We start from the raw sequence: 15497 nt of genomic DNA on the forward strand, positions 1-15497 counted from the left end.
AGGTGGTGCATTGGTAAAGAATCTGCCTGCCCATGCAAGGGACGCAAGAGACGAGGGTTCAATCCCTGGGTCAGGAAGATCCCCCGGAGAAGGAAGGGGCAACGCAATCAAATAATCTTGGCTGGAAGATTCCATGGCACACATACACACACACACAACCATAATTTATTACGTGAACTGGCTTTGTGGCCATATGACCTGGGCATTCACACAGGGTCTGTGTGTATAAGGGTCCTGTACTTGCTTTCTGGCTCTGCTTTTACTTTCTCAAAATTCGTAATAATTATTGACCACAGGGTCCCATTTTTCCGTTTCACCCCCAGCCTGGCAGTACATATGGCCAATCCTGTCACCATCCCACTCCTTCGCCACTCCCCTGCACTTACGTAATCACTCTTAAGGCTTGTTGCTTCCAGAAATTTTCTGTGTATGTAAGCGTGGAGGCATTAGGTTTTGCATTGATGGAATTATGCTATACATATTCTTTACTTTCTTTGCCTTCTCAGTGTCGATGATGGAATTTTTCCATTAAGCAGCCTCTGCCTCCCTGGCATCCACACCCATTTTCTCTTCCCCACAGGCATTCTCCATACTGCTTGCGGGATGATTTTGCTAATTCTGGTTGTGCTCTTCTGATAAAAATGTACAATTCTTCCCTATTGTGTATATAGTAAATTAGCATCCTGGTAAACAAAACAGACCAGGATACTAATTTACAAGGACCATGGACCACGGTCAGTGTGCTGGTAAATTTGAGTTTCTAAGCTTGCATGTCTGAAGGACACTTCTCGACCCAAAGAGTCACTAAGACAAGCCCTGGCTGGTCTGTGTGGGGATCCCCTGATCTGAACACATGCCTTTATTTTCAGTCTTCGTAACGCCATGTCTCTCTAACAGGTAAGAAGAAGATCTTCCCTTTTTCCTATCATTACTTTGTAGAGTTGCTAATAATTTGCCTTGAAATGATCAAAGACAGCATTGTGGTCTTCATGCTTGTGTCCTCCCGAAATTCAGTTGTTGAAACCCTAACGCCATCCCACCCTCAACAGGAGACAGTAGTAGGAGGCGGAGCCTTAGGAGGTAATCAGGTCTGTTATTGTCTAGTTGCTAAATCAGTTCCGACTCTCTGCAACCCTTTGGACTGTAGCCTGCCAGGCTCCTCTATTCGTGGGACTTTTCCAGGCAAGATACTGGAGTGGGTTGCCATTTGCTCTTCCAGGGGATCTTCCCGACCAGGGATCGAACTCATGTCTTCTGGGTGTCCTGCACTGGCAGGCAGATTCTTTACCACTGGCCCACTGGGGAAGCCCCCTTCAGCTTTAGATGGGGCCATGAGCGTGCAGGTTTCATGGTGGGATTTGTGTCTTTATAAGAAGAAGAAAACAGTAGAGCTCTGTCTTTGTTTCTCTGTCTCTGGCTCTCTCTACTTAATATGTTACAGTGTTAGTTGCTCAGTAGTGTCCAACTCTTTTGTAACTCTATGGACTGTAGCTCACCAGGCTCCTCTGTCCATGGAATTCTCCAGGCAAGAATCCTGGAGTGGTTTGCCATTTCCTTCTCCAGGGGATCTTCCTGACCCCTGATTCAGGGATGGAACCTGAGTCTCCTACATTGCAAACTGATTCTTTATCATCTGAGCAAGGTAGCCAACAAAAGTCCAGAAGGCCCTGATCCTGAACTTCTCAGCCTCCAGAAAAGTGAGAAATAAAAATCTATTCAAGACACTCAGGCTAGGGTATTTTAAGACTGACAGGTAGGAAGGTATTTCACTTTTTACAAAGTTGATTAATCTGCAGCATGGGATTAGATCATAAAGATTCACACCTTTTTTTTTTTTTTTTTTTTTTGACAGATGAAGAAAATAAGCCTGAGCAACAGTGTCCTGTCCAAAGCCATAGACTTTAGTGATGAGTTTTAACATCTACTTTCAGGTTAATATATAGTGACATCCTGGAATCTTCTTGAAAACTCTAAATTCTGAGGTCAGAATGATATTCTGAAAAGGTATGAAGAAGCTTGACTTCTGGGAACCCCTGATGGCTCAGACAGTAAAGAATCTGCCTGCAATGCAAGAGACCCAGATTCAATCCCTGGGTTGGGAAGACCTCGTGGAGAAGAAAATGGCAACCCACTTAAGTATTCTTGCCTGGAAAAGTCCATGGACAGAGCAATTTGGTGGGCTATGGTCCATGGAGTCACAGAGTGAGACACGACTGAATGACTAACATTTTCACTTGGAATCTTTGTGAACACTATAAACATTTTCACTTGGAATCTTTGTGAACACTATAAATTCTGACATCAGAATGATATTCTGAAAGGGTTGAGAAGTCTGACTTCTTAAATCAACAAGTACTTTCATTGCTTCCAGTCCTACATTCCTAGGATATGAAGTTTGGATTGTCCAGATTGGTGGTGAAAACTGCCTGAATTGTGGCAGCTCACATACATGTATGATCATAGATGAATTAATCTCTCTGAACTTCAATATTCTTAAGTAGAAAGCTGCTGCACAGATTTCTGATTAGGAATAAATAAGATTTTAATGTATTCATTTACTTAACAAATATTTATTAAGTGATCATTATGTATCGAATTCTTGTCTGGAGAATTCCATGGACACAAGAGCCTGGTGGGCTACAGTCCATGCAGTTTTACTATGTCAGACACAACTGAGTAACACTTTCTTTTTCTTTATGATTCATAGAGCATCTTTAAAAAGTTGGTTTTTAAAATCAGTCTTGCCTGTGTTTGAGAGCTTACACATAGTTTGCAAGGACATGTCCATCTAATTAAAAACTACTTAAAAATCTGGAAAAGGATTACTTACTTCACATTACCCAAGCATCTCAGTCTATTCGCCCAGTTTGCAGGTTCGAGAACTCTGCTGGAATCTACCTAGTCAGAGCACTCCTAGCAAGGAGACACCACATGTCCAAGAAACCAGCTTAGAAGCCGCCCTAAAGGAAAAGCAGTCTAGCGAGGTCCACGCGAGACCTGCCCGGGGAATGTGAGAGAAGATCAGGAAGGTTAGCGTGTAAAAACAGTGTCATGCACGGGGTAAGCTGGAGCAGAAGTCTTACATGCAGAAGCATTCCACTGCCTGTGTGAGCCACAGATGGCCATTTCAGCTGCAGTGCCTGTGAGAGCTGCCGCTGACAAGGCCAGCTGCTCGGAACCACCAACTGTCAGTTGATGTGGCCAGCTCTTACCCATGTGTGCTGAGAAAACCAGCATGGAACTGGGTCAGCACAGAACACGATTTTAATAGCCTCAATCTGTCAAGTAGACTTCTTTGGAAACAATGAAACAATTGAGCATTTTGAGCAAAAATGGTTAAGGCTCTTCTATGATAAGGCACCCATTCAAAAAGTCAAACTGCATCCAGTTAGTCCTCCTGTGCAGAGTGAAGGAGCAGGCATGGGTCTAGGAGTTAACAATGGTGTGGTTTTCAGTTCTGCAGGCGGCCTAAATGAAAAGTCTCCCCTGAAGAATCCAGAACCTACCTTCCTTCCTCCCAGGCACTGCTGGAGTTGAGGCTTAGTCACGACACCGTATTGGCAGTGGTGAGGCTGCCAAGTGATTTCTCTCCAGTCACAGGTCCTGTTGTCTGAACAGCTAAGGCAAGGCACGATCCACTGGCCTGAAATAGACAGCAAAACTTCTTTGGCTCAGTTTCTATGGGTGAAGTTACAGTTTGCACGAAAGTCTAGAATTCAGTGATGGATGGCACACCATTGCAGAAATCACAGTGAGGAGACCACACTCATATAAACCCAGGGGAACAGTGCATGGCTTCCTGCCAACCAAACAGAATCACATCAGGTAGTCATGTTCTGAAATAACACAGTTCATGTTGAAGTCAAGTGCGAATTCTGTTCTGTGAAAACACATGCTTATAAAAAAATTAAAGTGTTTGGGTACTACTCAATTATTATTTATTTTCAAACGGTACATGAGGTCTTTCATAGGACTGAAGTCTATAGGGAGTCACTGACACTGACGTAGTTGGCCACACATATTTCCTAGCCTAACACATGCTTAGTTACCAATCCAACAATAGTCATATTCTCTGCTATCAAGAGCTTCAATACATAATAAGACAGTTATTTTAATATTCTGATAATTTGCTGTTTTGAAGAATAGTCTTAATTTGATATATGGCCTTTTTGCTGTGAATCTCTTCACTTCTTTCTAGCTCTGTTGCCTTAATTTTTTCATCTGTTAGAAGTGGAGTGTACTATTCTTCTCACATGATTGGTATGAGGATTTAATGCGATTATATAGTTAAAGGACCCAGCACAATTATGTATCCTACTCACCTTTGTTACTAGCTAAGTTCAGGCACAGAGTAAGGCACAAGCTTTGGTCAATGCTTATAAGATAAATGAATATCCTTAAAAAGCTGCATGTAAGATCTTTCTTATTTTATGGATAAAGTAACATGTATTCAAATGTTGCAGCTTTTAGGGTGAGTAGTCACATTAATTATTTAATAATTTATTAGAAAAATATCAAGACATAATTTGGATTTTTAAAAACAATTTTCTTTATTTTTGGCTGTGTTGGGGCTTCCTTGTTTTGTTGGCTTTTCTCTAGTCGTGGAGCCTGGGTCTCTCATTGTGGTAGCTTCTCTTGTTGTGGAGTGAGGGCTTTAGGACAAACAGACTTCTGTCGTTTCAGCTCTTGGGCTCTAGCGGCACAGACTCAATAGTTGTCGCGCTCGGGCTTAGTTGCCCCGCAGCGTGTAGGATCTTCCCAGACCAGGGATCGAACCTGTGTCTCCTGCATTGAAGGAGCCACTGAGCCACCAGGGAAGCCCCTGGATTTCAATTTTTGTTTTCTCCTATTCATCTTTTCAGAAATGGAGACTCAATCAGCATGTTAAATACAGAGCAGTTATTTGTATTTTCTGTGGCGAATATCTTGACGTCTCCAGCAAACACCCGCTGTACCCCAAAGATCTCGCTGATGTTACCGCTTCACGTTTCTCTTCAAAATATGGAGGAGCTAAATATTCCCGGCTACTTTTTGAGTTACAAAGGAAAGTTTTAAACAAGTTTATCCCTTCTGGCTTTGATTTGTGGTTCTGCTAACAAAAGTATCTGGTGTGACGTTAATTTTGCGTGCATACTGGTCACTTCAGTCGTGTCCAACTCTTTGCAACCTCATGGACCATAGCCCGCCAGGCTCCTCTGTCCATGGCATTTTCTCAGCAAGAATACTGGAGTGGGTTGCCATGCCCTCCTCCAGGGTATTTTCCTGACCCAGGGACTGAAACCCACATCTCCAGCACTGCAGGCGGATTCTTTACTGTTCAGCCACCAGGGAAGCCTGTGACATTAATTTTAGAGGGAAGAATTTCTATTTTCAGGGGATGGTAAAATACACTTTGCATTTCATAACTCAGGAATGTCAGAATTGTGTATGTGAGTTTTTGTGTGGGTGGAAATAGTTACAAATAATAAAATACAGAAACAGATCTAGTTTATGGCTCTTACTGGTGGATCCCAGAAAGGGAAAAAGCATGTGTATATTAAGAAAGAGAAACTGGGAGAGACAGAAGAAAATAGAAGGGAAAGGAGATGAGAACAGCATGCCTTCCAAGGAAGAGAAGGAAACATACAGCAGAACTGCTTTGGGGCAAATTGTGTCAACAGGAGCAGGAAGTTGAAATACAGGACATCCAAAAGCAATGTGGACTTATTTATTCCTCTCACCATAAATTTTTTTCTTTGCTTTGATTTTTAAACTTAATGAGAATTCCAGAAAACTGCCTCATTCAAAGTCCACCCATTAAGTAACATCTCCAAAATTTCAGGTCTGGTGAATGACCTGAATTTCTCTATATACATATCACTGTCTAGCTAGTAGGATTTTAATTCAATACATTATTGATGTATCTACCCTCTTAGGTATTAGGCATTCTTGTTGGTAAAATAAGATAATGAAATAGTTATCTAAAAAGAAATAGTTATTAAATATCACTAAAAAAGAAATAGTCAACATTTTTATAGCACCTCTCAGATGTTGGATATTCTGAGCACTTAAATACATTAATTTATTTAGTGTCAGAACCACCCTATTATTATCCCCATTGCAGTATTAACTGAGGCTCAGAAAGGTTAAGTAACTTGTCCAAGATCTTTTAGCTAGGAGGTGGCTGTATATTAATTTAAAATATACAGGATTGGAGCTGAAGACTGTCCCAGAGTCCATGCTCTTAACTATAATGTGAAACTTCAAAAATCATAATCAGGTGAAGGGTTAAATTACATGTATAAAATTGCCATTTATACATGTCAAAAGCTTAAGAATAGGTAATTCATAATTGAGTAAAACGAGTGGAACTCAAAGATCTTGGGCTTTGGAGACAGACACACCTGAGCTCTGCCTCCATGGAGCTCTGTAGACCTCAGTGCAGTACATTAAAGCATCTGAGGACTTCCCTGGTGGCTCAGTGGTAAAGAATCAGCCTGCCAATTCAGGAGACACAGGTTCAATCCCTGGTCCGGGAAGATCCCACTTGACGTGGCACAACTAAGCCCATGTGCCACAACTACTAAGCCTGTGCTCAGAGCCCACGAGCTGCAACCACTAGAAGCCCGGCAGCCCTAGAGCCTGTGCCCTGCAACAAGAGAGGCCACCACAATGGGAGGCCAACATATCAAAAAGTAGAGAGTAGTCCCCGCTGACCGCAACTAGAGAAGAGCCCGTGCAGCAAAGAAGACCCAACACAGCCAAAAATAAATAAACAAAATTTTTTTAAAAGTCAGCTGGAAAAGTTTTAAAAATCCTCACGCCCAGCCTGTGCCCTAGACAGATTACATCAGAACCACTGGATGTGGAACTCAGGCATCAGTGTATTTTTAAAAGCTTTTTAGGTGATTCCAATATGCAGTCAAGGTTGAGGACCATTGTTTATCTTGGAAAAATTACTTAATCTTTTCATGATTACACTTACTTCTCTATACGAAAAATATGTGTAGCATCTGCCACAGCGCCTTTACACTAGATGTTGATGAATATATTTCCTGCCCTCACCCCACTTCACCCTAAGCAAACCATGGCAGTTTAGAATAAAGACAGCATGGGAGTCAGAGTTGTCTGGCACGTTCCATGGGAGCAGATAAGATGTGAGGAGGTATTTGTGAATAGATAAGATTCAGAGAGGTACAATGGGTGATTTTAAGTGGAGAGACAGACCTGACTGTAGTGAGACTGAGGAAGTGACTGTTGTCCATGACAGATTGTGTATACTGGGGAGAAAAAGAAGGTCTGCTTAGTGAAAGGGGTTTCCAAAGTTTGCAGATGTAGAGAATAGTATTAATACTAAAAGCTACAGCACCAAACATTTGGGAGTGGTGTTGGGTTGTGGATGGCAAAATGAAGACTGTTTTCAAAAGTGTTTGTTTCTCCATCCAATTCTCTTTATAATTCTTCTGTGGTTTTCATTCAGAATATTCTAATTCTGATTTTGCCCTGATATACAGAATTTGTAATCAATAATCCACTTCCTTCACATATTTGTTTGGCTCCTAATACAATTTGAATTAGACATGGCCTTCAGTTTATCCCTCGTTGAAGAATTCCTCAAGAAAATCTCCTTCTGAAAAAGTCTTTTTTTTTTTTTTTAGAGATTTTGTGGGTTGTGGATGCAGTTGGAAGGGGCCTGGGATCACCTCTTTTCCATCCTTTTCTTTTAAAGTGAAGATAACTGAGACCTAAGATGTTAAATAATGGAAGTAGGATCATGTCAACGACAGGGCTGGACCAGAATTGAAGTCTCAGAGTCTCCAAAGTGCTGATCTATTCATCATGTTAGGTTAGAGCAGCACAAAATCATCAGTCGAAAATGCAATATGGCTCAGCAATCTCTCTGGTAGCACTGACAGAAAAGCCACAAACAGGTTGTCATAATACATGTATTTTTATTTTTAAAAGCTGAATTTGCTCAGTGGGTTCATGTATTCAGAGACTGTTTTTAAATAGATTATTATTTTTTTTTCATAAGATGGTGGCATGTTGGGGACACACATGTGTTTCTGCCAATAATATATTATTTAATAATACTTTGAAAGGCTCAGTTTTCCTCAGAACCTTGAGTTTCTAACAGCATGTGTATCCTCTTTGCCCAAACACTGTCTCCCCCGATAAATTTGTTGACAGCTAATTTTTCACAAACTGAGATCTTTGGCCATTTGCTGCTAAGGCTGAAGAAACGTGACCAATTGCATGCACAAAGATCCTAATATGGGTACCATTACTTTGTGAGCATAAAATCACATGCACATAAAAAAGATGCCTGATTGGGTCTCTGAAAATTCAGCCCCAGTGGTTCATATGACCATGTATTGATAGTCATCACTCTTTGCAGTTTTGTATTGCTTAACAATGCTTTTTTATTGTGAGTTAGTAATACTACTTGAAATAGACATCTGTATAACATCTGCAGGACTGGGATTTCTTGACATTTTAAATGATTCCAGCTCACTAAAAATTGTCAAAAAGGAGGGCATACATTCTATGTTATATATTTAAACAATGAATGAATCAAAGCTGTGATTCTGAAATAAAATATGACATATGTCATAGGGAATAACATTCTGAAGAATGAAACTACCTTTGGGGAGAAGTTATTTAATTTATCATTATAGCTTTATATTTAATGCAAGTTAGATTTATGTGAATTGAATTGGGGGATATAATGGAGAAAAGAAGTTAAACTTTGTGATTTAGTAAGATGTAAAATCATATAAACAATAGCACTAATTCCTGACTCTATAATGCTATAAAACAAGGAAGTTTTTAATTGAGAAGAAAAAGAGTCTATATTTTCAATATTATTAGAATTATTAAAGTATAAGTTGCTATATTTCCTTCCAAAAAGATATGATAAAACTTTTTGTTTATATATTATAAAATATAATCTAAACCATTTTCTTTAAAGGTAATTCTCATTCAGTGACCATATAAACTTCTGTCTGCAAATTAGAAGAATTATTTTTTTCTTTCCTGGGTAAAATATTTTATTCTTAGGTTGTATTTTATAGTTAAATTATTTTCAAAATTCAACTTAATAAAAAAGTCACTCAAAATTATATTAGCTGGTGTTATTAAAAGAACATTTTTCAAAGAGAAAAAAAATGGATCCAATTCTGGCAGATAACTGTAATGTGCTCTGAAAATAAGGTTTGGGGACCATTCTATGACCTTATAAGCTAAATCTAGAGCACCCAAAATAAACATCCTTCAGTGTCTAGTGTGACAACTTCTTTCAACAGAGGGGAGTCCTACCATTAAATCATCTCCAGGAGTGAAAGAGAGAAAAAAAAAAAAAAAAATCTATCCTTGCAAACTTATCTCTGAACTCACTCATTTACCTTGAATCTTTAGGTCTCTAGCACCTCAAGGGTAGAGGGGTTACCCTTGGTTGATTTCACAGTCTTCTGTGAAAGAGAGGAGGGCTTGAACCTTGGTTTTAGTTCAGCAACAATTTTTAAATCATATATTGACACTGAAAGATGAATAAGGTACAGTCTTTGCTCTGGACACACTTGAAATCTCATGCAGCCTTCAGGACACCCTTATGGCTGATGCACCTTTTACATGTTAATACACCTACCTTGTGCTATATGTACGTATACTCATATGTATATATTATTTCCATCATAAAATATAAAATAAGCATAATTATATAAAAATAAAGGTACATATATTTTCATCTTTACTGGCCTCTTCCCTGTGCTGTTTTGTACTTCTCTCTCTCTCCTTGCTTGGCTATATTATTCCCCTTTGAAGACTATTGATTAGAGAGAGAGGAACATGTGAATCAGACTCCTGAAACATTATGAGGTAAGTGCTATTTGAAAACATGTGCATAGAACATTCTGGGTGCATGTGAAAGTGTTAGTCACTCCTGTCAGACTCTTTGCAACCCCATGGACTGTAGCCCATCAGTCTCCTCTGTCCATGGAATTCTTCAGGCAAGAATACTGGCAGGGGTAGCTGTTCCCTTCTCCAGGGGATCTTCCTGAACCAGGGATCAAGCCCAGGTCTCCCTTACTGCAGAGATTCTTTACCATCTGAGTCACATAAAAGAGAAGCAAATCTGGGGGTGAGGCGGTAAATAAAGACTTCCTGGAGAAGAGGATATGGCATCAGGAGAACTTGGATCAAGATGGGAAGAAGACTTTTAGGAGCAGGGATCAGCACGGACAAGAGCTGGAGTCCTGCAGCCGATTATCAGTATGAAATGAGGTCCAGAGTCTGGGAGGAGTTAGGAGAGATAGGATGGGTCAGATTATTGTCAGGCTGAGGAATATGCGCTTGATTTGAGGAGTCAATATTTGTTTTTTTCAAAGAAGCCTAACTACTCAAGTTCCCAGAAGGCTCCTGTTTTATGGCAGCCTCTGTTGTAAGGACCAGGTAGAGAGACAGCTTCAGAACAGGGCTTGGCAAAAGTTACTATAAGTTTAACAGACAGGAGAAATTGCCACTTCTTGAGGAATCTCAGTAATGTACCTTCAACTTTTTATTGAAGAACTTTTGACTTGGTTCAGTAGGAGGAATCGAATTAAGTTGTTTTATGGTTCTCATAAATTGTAACCTGATTAAATAAAATACCTAGACATATGGATGTCTCCTTTGTATACAAGAGTATATATCTCATTTAGCCGAGAATCATAAATCATACCACCTGACACACCGTAATGGGTAAATCCCTCTCTATGCACTGTCTGTAATTTATTATTTGGGACACATGTTCCAGAACTGGGAAATGCCCACGTTTGTTAGCCGTGCATGCCAAATTGCAATTTGTCCCACCCATTTGTGAAACTCATATCCCATTCAAGCTGTAGTGTGAAGTTCATGGCAAGGGTAGAAAAGATCCTGAGTGTTTTCTCAGACTTTTTAGATGAAGGGAGACCTTGGGTCAGGATGCCAGAGCGGTAACCAGGAAGCGCAGAGGAGATGCTCTTTGCTCCTCTTACTGCCTTGGAGGTATTTTTAGTCCCAGCTTTGGCTTAACCTCACTGGTCTCCACTCAAAGAAGAATGCTGAGGAAGGAAAGAAACAGGGGAAGTGGACAGCGCCTCCAAAGAGTCTCATTCCAGATCTGCCCTCGGTTTAGGCAGGATGAGTACTGCAATTTGAATTGTTTAGAAGTGGATCTTTCTATTTATTTACTTTGTTGGAGTATAATTGTTTTACAATGTTGTGTTAATTTCTGCTGTACAATGAAGCGAATCAGCTATTTATATACATACATCCCCTCCCTCTTGGAGATCCCTCTCGCCCCGTTCATCCCACCCCTCTAGGTCATCACAGAGCTCTGAGCTGAGCTCCCTGTGTTATAGAGCAACTTCCCACTAGCTATCTATTTTACACACGGTAGTGTATATATGCCCGTGCTATCTTCCAATCCGTCTCACCCTCCCCTTCCCCTCTGTGTCTACACATCCATTTTCTACATCTGCGTCTCTATTCTTGCCCTGAAAATAGGTTCATATGTACCATCTTTCTATATTCCATACATATATGATATTTGTTTTTCTCTTTCTGATTTACTTCACTCTATATGACAGACTATAGGTCCATCCACATCACTACAAATGACCCAATTTTGTTTCTTTTTATAGCTGAGTAATATAATATTCCATTATGTATATATATATATCTATATATATATATATCTTCTTTATCCATTCCTCTGTTGATGGACATTTAGTGTGCTTTCCTGTATCCCAGTGTTAATTGTAGCACTGTTTACAATAGCCAGGACATGTAATTTGAATTTGACATCCCAATTTCCCTGCCTCTATTCATGTTCAATATATGGGAGACATTAGTGACCACTCCCAAAGATTTTTTTTTTAACTTGAAGAAATGATATAAAACTGAGCTTCTATCCTTTGCAGTTCTTTGGGTTCACAAGGTCAACTTATTTTGTACTTACTCTGTAGAAATTATAATGTTAAGTGAATTGGTAGAGTCTGAATAACTGAGACCCCTTGTCCTCATCCAGCTTACAGCCTGGGAACACTGACATCAAAGTCAATTACATACTTAATTATTTAATGGGGTCGCAAAGAGTCAGACACGACTTAGCAACTGAACAACAATGAACAACAATCATTTAAATAATTGTGGAAGCTGCAAAGGAAGAAAAACACTGGGTGCTATGAAAACATATAGTAAGGAAAACAAGTCAGGGGCTCAAGGGAAGGCTCTATGCTATGACTTTTTGACTGAGATCTATGGTGAATATGCATTAAACTAAGGAGAAAGCAGAAGGTGAAAGGAACGGATTTGATTAATCACATATTTCACATACTCAAACAATGCATTTTCATTAATTATATGTGTGGCAGTTCATAGTAATTAAAAAGCACCAGATCACCTTGAGTTTTTTGTAGAAGAATAGCTTAAGTAACCATCTACTACTTATGTATACTAAGGGATTTTTTTTAAAAAAAGAAATGATAGTGTAATAGTCACCTTTTGTATCCCCAGATGGACAAGTCTTTAGTTCGGGCTGTGAAATGGCTTCAATGTAGTCAGAGGAAATAGGCTGTAACCCACAGGTTTCCTCTGGCTGAATCAGCAAACCACAATCCTGCATTAAAATGATAAAAGTTAGCTGTCATAGTAATTAACCTGACCTGTAGTAATAAAATCTCAAAAATACGACTTCCTCTGCCAAATAACCTTTATGGATAAAAGGGAGCAATCCATGTTTACCCTTCTCTTGATATTTATCCATTGATAGTTGTTTTTGCTATTAATAGCTGCTTCTATTAGGGGATTCATATAAATTCTAATGATAACTTAATCTTTATTTTGGCATTGATAGTTATGTTATTGTTCTGCTGATTTTTAAAGAAATAAGTGTTAGTTATTTTAAAAAATATCCCTTTGTGTTGTTGACTCATTAAAAAATAAAGTATAAGAGAGGACAATACATTAAGGGGAGACAATGTGATTCTGTGAGATAACAAATGGGAAATACTTGGGGAGAATGTTAATTTAACAGATGCATTTCATTTCAACACACATTTATTTAAGATCTATGATTTGCTAGAAATGGAATCAAATATGTATATTTTATCTAAAACATTTTACATATTTATAAAAGTAGGTAGGTAACAGCTCACTGCAATGAAACTCATTAGAGAAGAGGCATGTTCTGCACCAAGCAATGCCTTCTGTAGTCTGCCATATGCATTGCAGAGGGGCAATCCATTGGCTTTGAAATCTCTCGTCTTCTCCAGTATATCACGCTTCTCTTGTTTTCTCTTAGCTGATCCTACAAAGCTGTAGGCACTGTACCTGTCCTGTGTCCATCTAACCGACCTCATCCAGTTCCACTGCCACCCTTCTCACGGGGTTCTCCCTGTCTACCAAGATTAAGGTCAGGTTAAAATGCAATAATATCTGTTAGGAATGCTTTCTTCCTAATTTTGCATGGAGAGCATCTTTTGGTGTTTGAGGTCTCTTGAAACGGCAGCACAGTGATGTGTCAGCTTTTGTCCACATCAGCATCCTTTGTTTCCTTCGTCTTCACCATTTGGTAATTGCATTTGTTATTTGTGCCTTTTCCACTAGACTGAATACTCCATGAGAATGGATAATTATTTCCCCTCACACATAAATCCCATCCCTGGTGTACAGTAGACAACGATAAATATTTGCTGAATGTGTAAAGGGTTAGAGTTAATTGTCCCCCTTTTCATATCATGCATTCTCAGTAATGGAGAGAAATAATTGGTTTGACCTCTTTGCTCTGTATTTCTGCCTCTAACGAGCAATTGCTGGTCACTTCTTTCACACTTTTAAACGTCCTAACCACCAACTCAGATTCCTGGATCTCACACAAAAGATCCAGAGCATCAGGGAACAAAAGGAATGGGGGTAGTCTAAGGACTTTTAAAATCTTGATTCAGTACACATATTTTCATTTTTTAATTCATCACTGAAGTTGAAGTTTAGGAAACTGATTAAAATTAGAAATATGATTTATGTTAAAATGTTCATTATATTATAATAAAGCAATTAAAATAGCATAAAGTTTATAATGATGTGAGAAGATTTAGTCTGAATAAACATCTATGAATGATACATGTTCATGTATGTGTGATACCTATTTATTCATCTATCTATTCATTTGTTTTTAGTGGAGACTAGACCTTTATTTTGGAGAAGGCAATGGCACCCTACTCCAGTACTCTTGCCTGGAAAATCCCATGGATAGAAGACCCTGGTAGGCTGCAGTCCATGGGGTCACTAAGAGTCAGACATGACTGAGCGACTTCACTTTCACTTTTCACTTTCATGCATTGGAGGAGGAAATGGCAACCCACTCCAATGTTATTGCCTGGAGAATCCCAGGGACGGGGGAGCCTGGTGGGCTGCCCTCTCTGGGGTCGCACAGAGTCGGACACGACTGAAGCGACATAGCAGCAGGAGCAGCAGCAGCAGCAGCAGACCTTTATTTAAGGCCTTTATTAATGGCATTATATATCTATCAGAATTTTAAAAAATATGTATATCAAATGTTAGGGAGGGCAGGGAGAAATAATTACTATAATACACTGATGATAAGCACTGCAAATTAGTTCAGCTTTTTCAGAAGGTAATTTACACTAAACTTAAAAATTCACAGATTCCATAGCCCCAAAGTTAGAGTTCTTAAAGTTTACTCCAGAGAAACCCTCATGCAATGCATAAAGAATATGTATAAAGACAGATCTAATGGACTAAGATGGGAAGATTTCCCAGGCATATAATTAAGAAAACAACTGAAGACCTTGTTTCATTCCAGAATAATATATTCCAAATGAAACACACTGAGAACATGCCACGCAGTCACCTAAATTCAGGTATTTCATGTTGAGATGTTGTGTTCAATCTACTAATAATGCAAATAATGTTGAAAAGTCTGGATTTAGATAAAAGTTTGCCTAAAGATGATTGCTTGTTTGGGGTCTCTGGGGTGTGCAGGTGCCAAGGTCCCAGATGGTCTCCTCTGTCAAAGTTGGACATGTCATTGGTCTGTCAATCAATCAGATTGTTAGGTGCGCTGATGGCTTGTCCTGTGAGGAACCAAACTCAATTTCTGATGAGTGGATGCAGGCTATTTCAGATATATTAGTCACAACCAGTCTTTTCGAGAGACTATATCTGAACTGAAGGATATGAAAATCCTTCAGGGGGGATGAGAATTTTAAGCAGAAGGAATTGCATGTCAAAGGTCATGAGGTGACAAAAGGATTTATCTGACATCTTAGGCACAAAAGAAAAACATTACTGAAAAAAATGATATGCTGATAACCTATATGTCACTTTTTTCTTGAGCTGCACCTCTGAGGTTATCTACCCTAAACTCTTCAGAGGGAGAATGATCATCCATGATGTGGTTCTGAGCAATTCTGGATACAGCTTTCCAATGGAAAGGTATTGATTTAATACCTAGAACCTGCAAAATGCCTTGCTGT

At 39.3% G+C, this 15497-nt stretch overlaps 1 protein-coding gene across 1 annotated transcript in view; it reads right to left on the minus strand.

The window, feature by feature from the left end:
• Positions 1-15497, minus strand: part of CPED1 (cadherin like and PC-esterase domain containing 1) — a 326305-nt gene that overhangs the window by 37619 nt on the left and 273189 nt on the right. Inside the window, 2 exon segments of the mRNA XM_070369325.1 lie at positions 3507-3643; positions 12502-12619. Coding sequence (XP_070225426.1) covers positions 3507-3643; positions 12502-12619 — 255 coding nt within the window.

The sequence above is a fragment of the Bos mutus genome, chromosome 4 (genome assembly GCF_027580195.1).
Source record: "Bos mutus isolate GX-2022 chromosome 4, NWIPB_WYAK_1.1, whole genome shotgun sequence".
NCBI lineage: Eukaryota > Metazoa > Chordata > Mammalia > Artiodactyla > Bovidae > Bos > Bos mutus.